Source organism: Elephas maximus, chromosome 17, assembly GCF_024166365.1.
Source record: "Elephas maximus indicus isolate mEleMax1 chromosome 17, mEleMax1 primary haplotype, whole genome shotgun sequence".
Lineage (NCBI taxonomy): Eukaryota > Metazoa > Chordata > Mammalia > Proboscidea > Elephantidae > Elephas > Elephas maximus.
The window spans coordinates 62,327,503-62,346,803 of NC_064835.1; the positions used below are offsets into that span (position 1 = coordinate 62,327,503).

The 19,301-nt window shown below is 37.7% G+C and overlaps 1 protein-coding gene across 4 annotated transcripts in view; it reads right to left on the reverse strand.

The window, feature by feature from the left end:
- Window positions 1–19,301, reverse strand: part of ALMS1 (ALMS1 centrosome and basal body associated protein) — a 187,270-nt gene that overhangs the window by 93,055 nt on the left and 74,914 nt on the right. For all 4 annotated transcript variants that reach the window (XM_049856194.1, XM_049856193.1, XM_049856195.1 and 1 more), the window contains one exon: window positions 13,045–14,783. In XM_049856194.1, coding sequence (XP_049712151.1) covers window positions 13,045–14,783 — 1,739 coding nt within the window. The remainder of the gene's footprint in view (window positions 1–13,044; window positions 14,784–19,301) is intronic.

A 19,301-nucleotide genomic window follows, 5' to 3' on the forward strand; every position in this document is an offset into this window, starting at 1 on the left:
TCCTCAGTTGACCCCTGGCCTTGTTCTGATGGATGACATTAAGCTTCTCCATCATCTCTTTCCACAAATGTAGTTGATCTGATTCTTGTGTATTTCATCTGGCGAGGTCCAGGTATATAGTTTCCATTTACGTTGGTGAAAAAAGCTATTTGCAATGGGTAAGTTGTTGGTCTTGCAAGATTCTACCATGCAATCTCCAATGTCGTTTCTATCACCAAGGCCATATTTTCCAACTACCGATCCTTCTTTGTTTCCAGCCTTTACATTCTATCACCAGTAATTATCAATACATCTTGACTGCATGTTTGATCAATTTCAGACTGCAGAAGTTAGTAAAAATCTTGAATTTTCTCATATTTGGCATTAGTGGTTGGTATATAAATTTGAATTATAGTCATATTAACTGGTCTTCCTTGTACGCAAATAGATATTATCTTATCAATGACAACACTGTACTTCAGGACAGATCTTGAAATGTTCTTTTTGACGATGAATGCAACGCCATCCCTCTTCAATTTGTCATTCCCAGCGTAGTAGACCATACGATTATCTGATTTAAAATGGCCAATACCAGTCCATTTTAGCTCACTAACACCTAGGATGTCGATTTTTACGCATTCCATTTCATTTTAGACAACTTCCAATTTTTCTAGATTCGTACTTTGTATACTCCACGTTCCAATTATTAATGGATGATTCCAGGTGTTTCTTCTCATTTTGAGTCATGCCATATCAGCAAACGAAGGTCCTGAAAGCTTGACTCTATCCACATCATTAAAGTTGACTCTACTTTGAGGAGGCAGCTCTTCACCAGCAGTATTTTGAGTACCCTCCAACCAGAAGGGCTCATCTTCCAGCACTGTATCAGACAATATTCCACTGCTATTCATAATGTTTTCACTGGCCAATTTTTCTATAAGTAAACCACAAGTTCCTTCTTCCTAGTCTGTCTTAGTGTTGAAGCTCTGCTGAAGCCTGTCCACCACGGGTGACCCTGCTGCTTCCAGCATCACAGCAACACACAAACCACCACAGTACAACAAAACGACAGATATGTGGTCGAATTCAATCATGTACAGGAGACCAAATGAGCACACCTGCCCAAAAGCAAATACAAGTGGCCAGGAAGGGATAGGAAAACAGGACGGATGGAAATACGGAACCCTGGGTGGAGAAGGGGAGGGTGTTCACACATTGCAGGAATTGCAACCAATGTCACAAAACAATCTGTGTATTAATTGCTGAATGAGAAATTAATTTGCTCTGTAAACTTTTACCTAAAGCACAATTTAAAAAAAGGAAGTATCAATATTGGTTTATCAATTGTAACAAATGTACCATCTCAATGAAAGATGTTAGTATTAGAAGAAACAGAGTACAGTGAGGGGAGAGGTATATGGGAACTCTGACCTTTCTGCACAATTTTTCTGTAAGCCTAAAACTGCTCTGAAAACTAAAGTCCATTAAAAAAAAAAATCCATCAATTTGATTCACCATTCAACAGAATAAAGGATAAAATAAATATGATCATCTCAATATAAGGAGAAAAAGCATTTGATATAATTCAATAATAATGTGTGATAAAAACTTGTAGCAAAGAGACACTACAAAAAACTTTACAGCAATCATCACATTTAATAGTGAAACATCAAGAATGTTCCCATGAGATCAGGAATAAAACAAGGATGCCAATTCTCACCACTTCTATATGACATTTTAGTAAAGATCTTACTTGGTACTAGCAGTAAGGCAAAAAAAAAGAAATAAAAGGTATAAAAATAAGAAATAATACTTTTTTTTTTAATGACTAATCATATACATAGAAAATCCAAAAAAAAAAAAAAACACTACAGATAACTTATTAAAATATAAGTTTTTAGAAAAGTTGCCAGATATGAGATCAATTTTTTAAAAATATCCAGCTTTTCTGTGTTAGAAAAGTTATAAACTTAAAATCTAAAAAATATGCCATATATAATATCAAAAATACTAAATATCCCATAATAAGTATAACAAAAGATGCATGAACTCTGAGTAGAAACCAATTTATTATAGAGGAAAATTACAGGTAACCTAAATAGGACTTCCCCTTCCAGGTAGGATGTAGTAGGTAACTATAGGCCATCACTGCTGATACAATCAGCAAACAAATTTGTACAAACTATGAAACATATAGTTTTTTCAAAAAAAATCAGAGAGCTATGGAAGCAATCAGGAAAATATCAACTAATATGCTAGAGAGGGTTTTTTTGGGGGGATCCTGAGCAGGGGCTGAGAATTAAGCTTTGTTTTGGCAGACACATCTCATTGAGGAAAGAGAAGTCACTAGAGCTTTTGATGAACCCATGGGCTGGCATGATGGACTGGAATCTAGAGGAAGCACAAATGCCCAGGTGATTTCCCCTCAGGACACTTCCTGAATTTGGGGGTGGTAGTAGGAAAAAAAAAATTATTTTTTATTTTTTATGGTAGGCCAGGGGACTAAACCAGAAAAGTAGAGTAGTCATGCAGTAGCCTGTATAGTCACGGCCCTATAGGAGGTCAAGTTCCACTAGATGAAGCAGCCTGAGACAAACACACATCTGGTCTCCTCCTCAAGATATTTCCTAGATTTGAACCTACATAAGGCAGGAGACTAAATAAATAGTTAAGGTCTGAGAGAGAAAATTTTCAAAAGTGATGAAGCAGAGACCCACCGGACTCAAGCAAAAGCCCAGAAGGGCCGCCCGCAAGAAAGTGGTTGGGTCAGAAATTACTTATGAGACAAATTTCCAATGAGAAAATGTAACTGCAGCAAATACTGGTCTTCCCTTACAACACCTGTCATATTTTAAAGTTGCGAGGGCTGGTGGTCTGAAAAGATTAACTCAAACATCTGAAAGACTGAATTGAGTACCACACAGCATTTAATTATTGGGACATCAAAGACCTGACAAGCGAAAAGCAAAAATTCAGGAATGTCACATGTGACAAACCAGGACAAACCATGGGTGGAACATATCAAGGTTTCAACCCAGCTCAAACCTGTTAAATTCCTTTAACGATTGATCAGTCACCCTATCTGATTAACAGAGAAAAGGGAAAATCCTCAGTCTCTACTACTCTTTTATTTACAATGTCCAGTGCAATTAAAAAAAATAACTTTTAAATATGTAAAGCTGGAAACAGGTAAGAAAAATTAATTCACAGAAGAGTCAGATAATGGAGTTAGCAGAGAAAAACATTAAAATGAATATTAATACATTAAGAAAGCAAAAGACAGGAACAGCCAATAGAGAATGTCAACAGAAAATTGGAATCTTTTTTTTTTAAATGAAATGAATATTTTATGATAAAAAAACATATCACCTGAAATTAACTGATTTGGTAGTATTATTAATAGAAAAATGAATATAATAAAAGACAGGATTAGTAAACTAAAAAAAAAAAAAGCAACAGAAAACAACCAAAAAAAGAAATGAACAGAAGAGAGCATAAAAACTCATTCCTACAGTCTAATACATGTGAAATTTTATTCCTAAGAAAAAAGGAAATATTGCAGAACCATTACATGAAGCGTTTAACAGGTGGAGTGATATCACGCAAAAACAGTGGAGCAGGAAGTTCTAGGGGTCAGTCCCTAAGCCAAAACAACAATTAAACTGGAAAAAGCAACTGAAATCAACAGTTCTGGAACTCTGGAAGCTGATCAGACATTTTACCAACCAGGTAAGTACCTGATGAAGGCAGAAGTCGCTAATCTTTCTCAGGTGAGCTACACACACCACCACCCCCCCATTCCTCAGCCCCTCCACAGTGATGTGGAAAGAAGCCTGCGCTCTTTGAGTGGCTGGCTCATGCCAGGGTGGGCAATGGGGACCTGTCCTTTAAGGATTTGAGGCTGTACAGTTTGTACAGTTGGGCTGATACAGTACCCTGAGGGATTCATACAGACAACTGCCATGTTTTGGCACTCTCAGAGCAGCAGCTCCTCCTGGTGGTAGCAAATTAAAGGGCCAGTGTGCCATTTTTTTCCTTTTCGGGGAAATCTGTCAGACTACTGAATGACTAAAGAGATTAACAGAATAGAAATTTCAGTGACCACAAAAAACTACAGGACACATTTTGCAAAAATAATTTAGAAAAGTCAATAGACAGACAACTATAGTCTTCGTTAAGTAACAACAGCAATCCCTGAGGAAGGGGAGAATCAAATTTCCACAATTACAGAATAAAAAAAAAAATTTTTTTTAATACCCTGAATATCCAGTTTTCAACAAAAAATAACAAACAGAAAAAAACAAAGTATGGCCCATTTTTAGGAAAAAGAATTTGACAGAAAACATCCCCAAAGAAGTCAAGGTACTGGGAATACTAGTCAAAGATGAAAAATCAACAGTTTTATATATGCTCAATGAGCTAAAGGAAACCACAGGCACACACCTAAAAGAAAATAATCCATGAACAAAAGGAGAATATCAATAAAGAGACAGAAATCATAACAAAGAACTAAACAAATTTGGAGCTAAAAAGTACAATAACTGAAATGAAAGTTTTACTAGAGAAGTTCAACAGCAGATTAGAACAGGTAGAAGAAAGGATCAACTTATTTTAAGACAAAACAATCAGAATTATCAAGTCTGAGGAGAAGAAAAAGAATGAATAAAAATGAACAAAGTCTGAGAGACTTGAGGGACACCATCAAGTATACCAACATAGGCACCACAGGAGTACCAGGAGAGAAGAGCTTGAGAAAGGAGCAGAAAAAAAATTTGAAGAAATAATGGCCAACAACATCCCAAATCTGATGAAAGATATGAATATATACATCCAAGAAGCTCAAGGAACTCCAAACATAATAACCTCAAAGAGATCCACATCGAAATACTTTATAGCCAATGGCTGGAAACCAAAGACAAAGAAAGAATCTTGAAGGCAGCCAAAGAGATGCAATCATGACATACAAGTAATCATCAATAAGATTAATAGCAGATTTCTCATCAGAAATCATGGAGGCCAGAAGGCAGTAGAATGACATATTTAAAGCACTGAAAGGAAAAAAAAAATTGTCCTCCAAGAATTCTAAATCCAGCAAAAATATCCTTCAAGGACTAGGGAAAAATCAAGATATTCCCAGATAAAGAAAAGCTGAGGGAGTTCATTACAAGTAGACTTGCTCTACAAGAGGTGCTAAATGGAGTCTTTCAGGGTGAAATGAAAAGATACTAGCTAGTAACTCAAATTCATAAAAAATAAAGAACATTGGTAAAGATAACTATACAGGTAAATACAAAACCCAGTATTACTGTACTTTTAGTTTGTACCTTCTTTTTGTTTCTTTATGACTTAAAAGGTAAATTTAAAAAAGTAGTTATAAATCTATATTAATAGGTACACCCATTAAAAAAAAACCTGTTGCCATCGAGTTGATTCCAACTCATAGCAACCTTACATATATGACAGAGTAGAACTGCCCCCATACAGTTTCCAAGGAGTTTCTGGTGGATATGATCTGCCAACCTTTTGGTTAGCTGCTGTAGCTCTTAACCACTATGCCACCAGGGTTTCCTAACAGATACACAATACATAATGAGATAATAACAACATAAAAGGGGAGGGACAGAGATGAACAGGGCAAACTTTATGTGTGCCATTGTAATTAAGCTGGTATTATTCAAACAAGGTTTACATTAAAAGTTTAAGATGCTTACTGTAATTTCTAACCGCTAAGAAAATAACTGAAAAACATACAGAAGAGGAGGAAGGGATCAGAGTAGTTGCGGTGTGATGGAGCACTTTTGTGTGGCCTTTCTCGCCATGGTCTTGTAACTCCCTCCCAAGTGATTGCGTAGGACCATGCAAATAAGATGTATGGAACCCTAACAAAGGGATTGGTCAGTTTTGCCATCCTGTTAGACTTAAAATGAGCCATCCAGAGACAGAAAAGAGAGGATCTCACCACCACCAAGGAAGAAGAATCAAGAGCAGAGCACATCCTTTGGACCTGTGATCCTTGTGCTGAGAAGCTCCTGGAACCAGGAGACTGAGATAGAGTTGTAACATTAAAAATGGCAAGAAGTGGTGGCAGAGAAATAGTGGCAGGAGATGGCACAGTGGGCTTCCCAGCAAGAAAGCTGAGTGCCTTCAGGCAGGAGAATTGCTGGTGGAGTAGGGTGCCTCCAGACACTTGGTGGAGCAAAATTTGCTGACCTACAGAGCTACTAGAGCTGAGTGCCTTTGGGGGCGAGGCTTACTGGTGGTGTAGGGTGCCTCTGGGCACTTATCGGCTGAGCTAAAACAGCTTTGTAACACTTGCCCAAACAGGGCAGAGACCAAGGGCCAGAGAGGGGTGTGCCTGTGGGAATGGCTGAGAAGAGGATGTCCTGACAGAAGAACTGTATCCTGAGAGTTCCTGAACCTGAATTGTAATCTGATTACTTCCCTAACAAACCCCATAACCCTGAGTATTGTCAGTGAGTTCTCTGTGCCCATTGTAATGAATTATCAAGCCCACCAAAGAAGTAGAGAGTGTCATGGGAGGGACAGTTGGCATCAGGATTGTTAAAGATGGTGGAGGAGAAGGCATATATGACCTCTGCCTCATAGGAATCGGCCTTGGGCTGCTGCCCTTCATTCTCCTTCCCCTTCGTGAAGTTAGAAGTCAGACGCCACCTCCATGCCATTTTTGCAGTAGTATACAACAAAAATACAGTTTTTAAAAAAAGGCATTAATAGAGGGCTTGAGAATAAAAAATATATAGGCATACAGAAAACAAATAGCTAAATGTGAGAAGTAAATCCTTCCCCATTTGCAATTACTTTAAATGTAAATGGATTAAACACTTTCACTAAGAGACATAAATTGGCAGACTGGATAAACATGCTCCATCTGTAAGCTATCTGTAAGAGACTCTAGGTACAAAGACATAAAAAGGTTAAAATTAAAAAGATATTTCATGCCAACAGTAACCAAAAAAGCTGGGGTGGCTATATTATTATCAAGCAAAATAGACTTTAAATCAAAAAAGCTTACAAAAGGCAAAAAAAGATACTGTACACTGATAACAGGCTTCATTCAGCAAAAAAAAAAAAAAACTATTAGAAACATACATGTATGTAACAACAGAGCCCCAAAATATATCAAGCAAAAATTCGTAGAACTGAAGGGCGAAATAGACAGTTACATAATAATAGTTGGAGACTTTAAAACCCCACTCTCAATAATGGATAAAACAACTACACAGAAGATCAACAAGGAAATAGAGGACTTGAGAAACACATGAACCAGGCAGACTTAATAGGCATATATAGAATAATCCAAACAACAGCAGAATGAACATTTTTTCAAATGCACCATACGGTCTTTCTAACATAAGGATAAGCCATATACTGGGTCACAAAACAAATTTAAAAAGGCTGTAATCATACAAAATGTTTTTTTCCAATCTCAATGGAATAAAACCAGAAATCAGTAACAGTAAGAAAACTGGAAAATTTACAAATTATGTTGAAATAAACAACACACTCAACCAACCAATGGGTCTAAGAAGAAATAATAAAAGAAATAAAAAAAATACCTTAAGACAAATGAAAACACAACATACTAGAATTTATGGGATGCAGTGAAAACAGTATTAAGAGGGAAATTTATATCTGTAAATGCCTACATTAAAAAAGAAAGATTTTAAATCAATAACCTAACATTACAGCTTAAGGAACTAGGAAAAGAAGAGCAAACTAAACTCAAAGATAGCAAAAGGACAGAAATAATAAAGATAATAAAGATTGGAGCAGAGATAAATGAATTAGATAACCAAAAAACAAGAGACAAAAATCAATGAAACCAAAATTTGGTTCTCTGAAAACATAAAAATTGACAAACCTTAGCTTTTGTCTGACTAAAGAAAAACAAAAAGAAATAAGGTGCAAATTATAAAATCAGAAATTCAAGAGAAGACATCATTACTAATTTTACAGGAAAAGATTATAAGATAATACTATTAACAACTGTATGCCATCAAATTGGAAACCCTAGACAAAATGGATAAATTTCTAGGAACACACAAACTACTGACAATACCACATGTTGACAAGGATGTGAAATAACTGGAATTCTCATACATTGCTACTGCAAACACAAAATGATACAGCTATTCTGGAAAACAGTTCAGCAATTTCTTGTAAAGGTAAACATACACCTACCATATGACTCAGCAATTCCACATCTGAATGTGTATCTTACAAAAACAAAAACCTGTACACAGATGTTTATAGCAGCTCTAATTGTAATCACTTCAAATTGGAAACGGACCAAATACCCTTCAGTGGGTAAATGAATAAACTGTGGTAATCTATACAATGAAATACTACTCAGCAGTAAAAAGGAACAAGCGATTCACACAATAAGAAGTATGAATCTTAAATGCATTTTGCTATGTAAAAGAAGTCATACCTGAACAGCTGTTACATATTGTGTAACTCAATTTACATGACACTCTGGAAAGACAAAGCTATAAGGAGGAAAACAGACCAGTGAATGCCAGGGGTTATGGGGTAAGGGGGCCTGGTGGTGCAGTGGTTAAGAGCTCAGCTAACCAAAAGGTCAGCAGTTCAACTCCACCAGCTGCTCCTTGTAAATCCTATGGGGCAGTTCTACTCTGTCCTATAGGGTCACTATGAGTCAGAATCGATTCGACGGCAATGGGTTATAGGGTAAGGGGTGGAATTGTCTATAAAGGTGTGGCATGGGGGAATGTTCGGTGTGATAGAACTGTTATGTATGAAGTGTGGTGATGGGTTTGTCAAAAACAATCGAACTGTACCCAACCATCAGTGAAGTTTACAGTATGAAAAATTTTAAAAAGATAACCAGAATATGGGGGCAAAGACAGAATGCAGAATGTGAAAAATGAATCTACCTGTACTACAAATTAATCCCATACTCACACTGATGAGTATGGTGAAGAAGGAAGCTGAGCTAAGAAACTTGAGGAAACAGTATTTTGACCGGATATTGTAAGGCTAAGTTTAAAAATAACTATACGAAACACTGTACTCTGATTGGGGAATGTGTTTCGTACATGAGTATGGGTTAGGAATTCTGAAACTATTTGTATATGAGGGTAAACATATTATAGATAACAAGAACCAGATTTTTCACTAATGAAGAAAGAAGTTACAAATAAAGAAAGGGGGAAGGCTAGAATGAACCCTATGGTTCTAGACCGAGTTGGAAATATCAATATAAACTCACAGGTTTAAAAATACATACATACACAGCTTAATAGTATACCAAAAACCTGCTGCTGTCAGTCAATTCCCACTCATAGCAACCCTACAGGACAGAGTAGAACTGCCCCATATTTTCCAAGGAGCACCTGGTAGATTCAAATTGCCGACCTTTTGGTTAGCAGACATAGCTTTTAACCACTACACCATTAGAGTTTCCTTAATAGGTACGGATGTGGATATATGCATGAGCTAATTAATACACAGATTTCTTAGTGTTATTCACTGAGAGGGGCTAGAAGCAGTGACACCTCGGTAGCACTAAGCAAACCTGGTGCTTACGTCTTTGTTTTTTAAAAACACACAAACCCAAGGGTTACTTGGACAAACGGCTGATTCCAGGGCTGGGGCAGGGCACAGAACCCAACCCGAAAGAGCTTCCAGTAGCCAAAACTGGAATAACTTGAGCAACTAAATAAGTAACGATAATATAGGACTACAAATCAAAGAATTAAATAAATATACATGAATCCATACTGATATAATAACTGGAGGAATGAGAAATACGGAACTACACTTCCTTTCAGAAAAATTTCAATTAATAAATACAGAAGGAATGAAAGAAATAGAAAAACATCACTAGGATACCACCATATTAACTGCCAGAGGCATGATCCACTGATGGATGCTAAAATTAGTGGTTAAAATTTAAGCAGAAACGGGCTATTTGTATAGTCTAACAGTATCTCCTCCAAATACTTAGTATTTATAAAGAAAAACAAGGAATGTTTACAGTGAAGAATTCTGGCAGACACCACTTTAGTCAAGTGGTCAAGACTAACGTTACCAGTAATACATAACAACATTACATATTCTCCAATGTGATACACTAAGAATACATAAGCCTCAAACTAATGTTGAAAATACCAGACAAAGCCAAAGGACTTTCGCCCAAATAACTGATTAGTTCTCTTCAAAGTGTCAAGGTCATGAAAGACAAGGAAAATGAGAGCAGAGGAGACTAAGGAGACATGATAACTAAATGCAAGGTGGAGTCCTGGATGACATTCTGAAACAAAAAAGGTTCATTTGTGGAAAAACCAGGTGAAATCCAAATCAGTCTGTACCAAGTGTGCAGTTTTGTACCATGGAAAATTTCTTAGTTTTGATAAATGTTTTATGGTTATGTAAGATGGTAACGTAAGGGAAAGTTTGGGTGAAGGGTATATGGGAACTGTGGTAGGCAACCTCGAAGATATCATAAGGGAAAGTTTGGGTGAAGAGTATATGGGAACTGTGGTAGGCAACCTCGAAGATATCCCCCAATGATTTCTGTACCCAGGTATTCATGCCTTTGTATGATCTCCAACCCCTGAGTGTGGGCTGGATATAGTGACTCATTTCTACCAAACAGAATGTGGCAGAAGTGAGGAGATATCCCTTCCAAGAGTTGATCACAGGGACTTCTGTGTTGGGCACTCTCTCTTGTTCTCTCACTTGCTCACTCTGAGAGAAGTTAGCTATCATATTGTACGCTGCCTTATGGAAAGAAGCACATGGTAAGAAACTGATGTCTCCAGCCAAAAGCCAGGAATACCTGAGGTCAGCCAGCAGCCATGGGAGTGTGCCTAGAAGCAGATCCTTTCAGTATAGCCTTGAGAGGAGATCACAGCTGCCACCAACACCTTGACTGGAACCTTTTGAGAGATCCTGAGCCAGAAGCACCCAGCTAAACCTTGCCTGGATTTCTGATTCACAGAAACTTTGGGATAATAAATGTCTATTGTTTTAAGCTCATAAGCTTTGGTGTAATTTGTTACACAGGAATAGACTAGTAACACAGGAACTCTGTTTGCAACTCCTCTCTAAGTCTAAAATTATCTCAAAATAAGTTTAAAATATATACATATATATCACTTGGCACAAGTAGCAATCGTCTGTTTTCCACTAGGTAGATGAGGATAACCCTACCTCATAGGTTTGTCACGAAGACTAAGTGAGATAGCATGTATAAGTTCCTCACTGCCAGACTGCTACATGTGGATGTTGAATAAATGTTTTTTTCCCTTTCTCCATTTCAAGCTCAGTGTCCTGTATTAAGGTATGCTTTCAATTATTAGGTGGAAACATTAAACACAAAAGGTCAATTCCATTTGGCCATACAATAAGAGACTCAATGCAAAACTGAATTAATGGTACATGCACACGATGGAATACTACACAACAATGAAGAACCATGACAAATCCATGAAACATTTCACAACATGGATGAATCTGGAGGGCATTATGCTGAGTGAAGTAAGTCAGTCACAAAAGGACAAATATTGTATGAGACCACTATTATAAGAACTCAAGAAAAGGTATACATAGAGAAAAAAGCATTCTTTGATGGTTACAAGGGTGAGGAGCGGGGGAGGGGAAATCACTAGGTAGATATTACACAAGTGTCAACTTTGGTGAAGGGAAAGGCAACACACAATATAGGGGAAGTCAGTATAACCTGACCAAAGCAAAGGCATAAAAGTTTCCTAGACACATCCAAACTTGAGGGGCTGAGTTGCTGGGGCTGGGGACTGGGGACTATAGTCTCAGGGGACATCTAGGTCAACTGGCATAACATAGTTCATAAAGAAAATGTTCTACATCCCACTTTGGTGAGTAGCATCTCGGATCTTAAAAGCTTGCAAACAGACATGTAAGATGCATCAATTGGTTCCAACTCACTTGGAGCAAAGGAGAAAGAAGAAAGCCAAAACCCCAAGGAAAATATTAGTCCAAAGGACCAATGCACCACAACTACCACAGCCTCCACCAGACTGAGCCCAGAAGAACTAGATGGTCCCCAGCTACCACCACTGACTGCTCTGACAGGGATCACAACAGAGACCCAGGCAAGCAGGAGAAAAACGTAGAAAATTCAAATTCATAAAAAGACCAGACTTACCAGTCTGAAAGAGACTGACAGAACCCCCCAACACTATGGCCCCCGGGCACTTTGCTAACCCAGAACTGAAACCACTCCTCAAGCCCACTTTTCAGACAAAGATTAGACAGGCCTATAAAACAAACAATAACACATGTAAGGAATGTACTTCTTAGTTCAATCAAATATAGTAGACCAAATGGGCAACTCCTGCCCAAAAGCAAGATGAGAAGGGAAGAAGAGACAGGAACTGGTTGATTGGACACAGGGAACCTGATATGAAAAGGGGGAGCATGCTGTCACATTGTGGGGATTGCAACCAATGTCACAAAACAGTGTGTGCATAAATTTCTGAGTAAGAAATTAACTTGAGGTATAAATTTTCACCTAAAATTAGGCTGAATAGTAAAAATCTCAGGCATTTATTCTTGAACTGGGTTTCCTTCCCTACAATACATTGTGAGGTGGGGCACAAGGACAAAATAATTTCCACTGATACTAGGTTGAAGATTTCAACTCTATGAAATGAAAACACTGAGAGGGAGAGAGAAGAGAGAAAAAGAGAGCAGCCTCTCAAATCCTGGTCTTCAGCATCTCTCCAAAACAATAAATAAGGGATTAGTAAATTATACCATTGGAAGATCAAAGATTCTCCTCAGAATAACTCAGTGTTTTATAATACTTGATGCCAAGTCTTGCGCAAAGCCCCCTGAAAGTATAAGTACATTACTCTCACATGTTCTCTCTTACATATTTATTCATTTCCTGAAAGGCTTCTAGCAGATTAGTCACATACAATCTCCCCTAAGAGAAATCATACTGCTTTTCCCTTAAGAAGTTACATTTACTTAAAAGTATTTCAAACCCATTATTATCAATGCCATCAGCTTGCTTATTATTACAATGAGACTCACCGATGTGCAGATACCGGAGTCCCCTCTGGATTGAAATATCCCTCCAAATCTGAAATGTTCACTTGTGTTTGCCTTGAGGTCACTATCTGGCTATTCTGAGAAGGTTTGTTTTTCAAGTCCTGAGTAATAGCACTACTATCTGTAAGAGGAAAATGTACACCGTGGACATCTAGTGAAGATTTATATTCTGAGGTTGGTTCCAAAGATCTTGAAGATATGGTTTGTAGTTCAGAGTTAAACTCTATATTCATCCTTGATTCACAAACAGGATCCAATGAATGTAACCTTTTATCTAAGGTTCCACTATCCAACTTGGAAGGAGTCTTGGGAGAAAGAGTTATACGAACACAAGAAAGTGCTCTTCTATTTGAAGGTGGAGTACAGTAATTTGGGAATGATTGGGAGATCACATTATTGAACTTGGCTTCAACATTTACCATATCAGAAATGTGTGATTCAGGCTTATGTTGATTATCCTTTTCTACTACACATTCCTCCTCTTCAGGAAAGGGGGAATGGTGTTTTCTCACATGGTGATCTACACATGGGTCTTTGCTTTGTTCAAAGAGTTCACGTTGTTCAAGAAAAATGTCAGAAGGAAGGTCTAAAGCTATACAATCCTGACCTTGAGGCAAGTGAGAATGGTTTTCTCTCATCTGATAAGCTACATGTGAGGCTTTGCTTTGTTCAAAGAGCTCTCGTTGTTCAAGGAAAATACGAGAAGGAAGGTCTGAAGCGACATAATCTTGATGCTGAGGAGGGGGAGAATGGTGTTTTCTCATGTGGTGATCTGCATGTGGGGCTTTGCATTGTTCAAAGAGTTGGCGTTGTTCAAGGAAAATGAGTGAAGGAAGATCTGGAGTTATGGTTGCATTCTTCTCTTTTACTCCTAGTGTGGAATTTGCTCTGCCCTTGCTAATGAAATTGCTACAGTTTGCACTGGGACTGGGCTCAGAATGACTGACTTTAAAATCTGGTATTTCTAAGAGTTTTTCTTCTTGGTGAGAATGCTCAAAATCTACATGTAATTTTTGGTTTTGCCTGTCGCTCTCTTGTAAAACAGTTCGATCTTTATCTGGTGAATGACTATACATTTTAACTGATGAAGGAGAAGAGGTTTTCTCTTTTTGATCTCTACTAAGATTTTGTTCTTCAGTGAAATGAGAATTAAATACCCCCACAGATGCTCCAGTACTACCTTCGGTAACACCAACCTTAAAAACAGAGGAGTCTGAAATGCATTTAGAATGTCGGTGAGATGAAAAAGTGATGGAGGTAGTAAACTTTCTCATGGGTTCTGGGGGCAGCATTTGTGATGAAGAATGAAAATCCATTTCCTCAGGTGGCCCACGAGCAGGGTCTACTAATTCTGACGACCAAGGGTCCATCTTTTCACGGAATGGCACTCGAAAATCCTTGCTAATATTAAAGTTATTGGCTATAAAGTTTTGATATGGGGAGTGGCTTCGTAACTGCAAAGAATTCCAAACTTTGAAGCGGGGGTTGTTCTGATCTAGTGATTCTGAAAGGCTGATGTGCCTGGCTCTCCATGATGATGGGCCCTGCTGTCCTCTGATCATTTCTTCAGGTTCATCAGATCTGAAGACACAAGGATGACTGTCCAATTGTGTCTGCTGAGAAGTTAGAGTCCTTAAACATCCTTTTTCGTGGCTCTCAATAATAATGTGACTACACACAGCTTCTGGCTTGCATCCTATTCCCCGCGGACTCTGTAAACCCTAGAAGATATAAACAGATTCTTACTTGAAGTAGTTCCAAACAGTTATATAAATGTCATTTTTATATACAGGGTAAGATTTGACCACGAAGCTCAGGCTGTGCTGTTCTTTTACAATAAAACAGGTAAAAGGACACAGCAAGAAACAGATAGGTAGCTACAGAATAAAATGACTCATGATACAGTTTTCAAAAATTTCACTTAAGTAACCATAGCAAATCTACTATGGTCCCCCAGTACTTATTCTCCCCTTCTTCCTTTTAGTAATAAAGGCTCCTCACCCTAACTTTTGCTAGCCAGTCACCAAGCTAGAGACATTTCCAGTTTCTTTTGCAATAGATGCGACCATATGCCTAGCCAATGGGATATGAACAAAAGGAGAAGTTCAACTTCTGCTTCCTATCCTTAAAAATCAACATCTTGACCTCCATGCTCACCCATTACCATCATCGTTGCTCTTGCCAGCTGAAAACGGTAATGCTTAAAACAACCTCGGAAGCCATGTATAAGGACAGCTCAGCAGCCTAGCCAGCTTGGGTCCTTGGGTGGCCTCAAAGAACAGAGCTCACTTTCCTATCCTGGACTAGGGCAAAGGGGGAAAAAAAGTTCTACGTTATTAGAGCCATGGTATTCTTGGGTCTCTTTTTTTTGTTGTTACAGAAGTTTGGCCTATATGCTAATATTTTACCCCTAAGAAGTCTGGCCTATATGCTAATATTTTACCCCTAAGAAGTTTGGCCTATATGCTAATATTTTACCCCTAAAAATAGGTAGGAGAACTAGTAGCTCCTCCTGGGGCATAGGATCAGTGCCCAAAACTGACTACAATAAATATATTCATGGTTTTTGTATTTTACTTATAAAATCATTATAAATTGGCACTCTATTTGTTGATATAACCACATTTATTTTTAAATAAAAATGTCTTAAATTAAGCTGCTACTTCCAGGAGGATGGAGTAGATGTACTTTTCTTCATTCCTCCTGCTAAATACAACTAAAATTCCTGGTCATTATATGTAAAACAAACTTAAGAAAACTCTGAAAGGTGTAGAGAAGAAGGTAGACCAACTAGGGACCCTGGGACCTGGAACTTGAGGAATGACACGGTGGTGAGATCTCTGAGTTTTCCTTTGGTCTCATATATCCCAGACTTAGAGCTGAAGAAGCCAGCAACCTGGGAACAAAGGGCACAGACAAAAAACCCTAACAAAATCCTGCTCTCACTAGCTAAAACAATAAAGGTACAGCCATGTATATGCCATCCAGATCCAGACATACAACCTTTCCTATACCTGAGAAGATCTCTTGTGCCTCTTCTCAGTCAACACCACACACTCGGCCCCAGCAGAGTGAATCATGGTTCTTACTTTTATCACCACTGATTAGTTTGCTTGTTTTTGAATTTCATATAAATGGAATCATTCAGTATGACTTTTGTGTCTGGCTTCATTTGCTATATTTAATGTGTGAAATCCTTCAATGCAATTAAGACAGCAGTAGTTTGTTCTTTTTTACTGATATGCAGAATTCCACTGTATGAATAAACCGTAATTGATCTGTCTATTCTACTCTTGATGGACATACAGGAAGTTTTCAGTTTGAGACTACTATTATTATTTTTCTCCTGTCCTTTAGATAACACATGCACTGACTTCTCTTGAGTGCACACCTAGAAGCAGAGCTGACGTGTCATAGGGCAGGTGTATGTTTACCTTTACTCCACCACCACCAGCTCCCATTGAGTTCATTATGATGCACAGCAACCCCATGTGTGTCAGAATAGAACTGTGCTCCACAGGGTTTTCAATGGCTGATTTTCAGAAGTAGATTGCCAGGCTTTTCTTCCAAGGGCCTCTGAGTGGATCTGAACCTTCAACCTTTCAGTCAGCAGAGTGTGTTAACTATTTGTACCACCCAGGGACTCCTTACCTTTAGAAGATAATGCTAAATTAGTTTTCCAGAGTATTGTACCACTTTACCCTCCCACCAGCAAGACATGAATATCCCACTTGCTCCACAACTTCCCCAATGTTGAGTATTGTTCTCTTTTTAATTTAGCCATTCTGATGTAAAGCAGTGTCTCACTCTGGTTTAATTTGCATTACACGAATGCATAAGGACACTGAGAACATTTTAAAACGCTAAAATTTTAAACCGCTTATTGGCCATTGGGATAATTTCATTTATTAAGTACCCATTTCAAGTCTTTGGGGAGGGGGAGCTGATTTGTGTACTTCTTTATATGTGTTCTGGACTTATGTCCTTTGTCAAATGTTTGTACTGCAAATACCCTCCACTCTGTTCATAGGGCCTTTTCACTGTTCTTAGTGCCTTAATGTTAATAAATAGCAATCAATCAATTCTTTCTTTTATGGTTAGTGCTGTTTTGTGTCCTATTTAAGGAATCTGCCTACCTCAAACATCATGAAGAGATTCTATATTTTCTCCAAGAAGCTTTGTTATTTTACCTTTCACATTAAGGTCTATGATCCAACTCAAATTAATTTTGTGTAAGGTATGATGCAGGGGACAAGGTTCTCTTTGTTCCTCTCATGGATAGAAAAAATTGATCATCAATAATCAATTCCATGCATGGATTCAAGCATTACTCACCCTAGTGCTTAAAACAACCTTGTTCAAAAGGCTGTAGATTTCCCTCCCCTATAACCCTGTCTAAGATAGCCTTGGTGATGCAGTAGTTAAGAGCTCGGTGCTAATTGAAAGATTGGTTGTTTGAACCCACCAGCTCCTCCATGGGAAAAAGATGTGGCAGTCTGCTTTGGTAAAGATTACAGGCTTGGAAACCCTATGGGGCAGTTCTACTATGTCTTATAGGGTCACTATGAATCTGTATTGACTCGGCGGCAACAGGTTTTGTTTTTTGTTTATAACTCTGTCTGATTAAACATTTTATTACTAACTTGAAAGAACCCTGGTCGTGAGTGGTTAAAGCGCTGGGCTGCTAACCAAAAGGTCAGCAGATCAAACCCACCAGCCATTTCACAAACGAAAGATGTGGCAGTCTGCTTCCAGAAATGCTATAGGGCAGCTCTACTCTGTCCTACAGGGTCACTATGAGCCGGAATCGACTCAACAGCAACGGGTTATCAACAATTTGGATAAAAATACTTTTCAAATATACGAAGCTGGAAGAGATATTTAACATAATATATGACCAAAATGAGATTCAAAGTCATTCCTATAGGCTTGAATACACTGAGGTGAAACGAAGAAGAAGAAATACAGCAGAGTTTAAGAGTATTACATGGGCACAAGAATCAAGAATAGAGATCTTGGCAGTGGTTCACATTTTAGAAAAAAAAAAGCAAAGTATGATGTGACCATTAGGAATCTTAGAATGCATTAATAAAAAGAGAACTACCAATATACTTCGTTCTGGTGAGACAGCACATGTTGTATTGTGTTTAATTCAGCATACCATAGTTTAAGAGGAACACAGACAAACTAGAGTCTACCCAAAGGAAAGCAATCTGCTGAGGAGTCTAGAAACATCACCATATGAAGATTTAAAAAAAAAAAACAAGGAAATTCCAATCACTGGAGGAAAAATATGTACTTTTAAACAAATGGTGCTAGGAGAACTCATTTTCCATTTTATGATTTATTAATTTTGTTGTTCACAAGCATATATGTAAAACCTAAAATCCAGTTTCATTTATACTTTTTAAAATGTTCCCAAAATTGAGATAAGCCAAATAATTAGGCTGTATCACTTAAGTAGGAAGAATAATTTTCTAAGAAACTTGGTATGAACCAGGCCATAAAGTCAATGCATATGATAGCTCTACCAACGTTTATAGAATTAATAACAACAACAACTGCCACTGATTAGGCACCAACTAGATACCGTATATTCTACTAAGCATTTTATAGGCATTGTCTCATGTAATCCATACCACAACTGTATAAAATGGTTATTATTATTGCCTATTACTGTTCATAATGCAAAAAATTGTTAACAATGAAAATACCCTATCCACAGAATGGGTAAACTATGATATACACTGGAATACCATACAGCCATAAAAAGGAATAATTAAAACTATTATATCCACATGGACGAATCTCAAAAGCAAAGATTATGTGAAAAAAGCAATTCTCATAAGAACATATACCATTCTGATCCCATATAGAGCTCAAAACCATGCTGAAGAGCAAGGAAGCCAACACATGACAGGTTAAGACAGGAAGGAGATGTGACTGGGAAAGAGTACTCAAAGGCTTCAATGGTATTTGGCAACATTCTATTTCTTAAGCTGGGTGATCGATACACAGGAATGATTTGTATTTCTCTTAACTCTTTAAGTACATGTTTCATATATATTCTTTTTTATGCATGAAACGGTTCATAATAGAAGGACACAAGTACTATTAAAAAAGAAAGCCATTTATATCAGTGTCATTTAGTGTCTCTACTGATAAGGTAAGCAAACCCAATCTTATTTTTCTAAGAAGATAAATTTTTCTCAGTGGATGAGTCTTGGATCAAGCAAGAG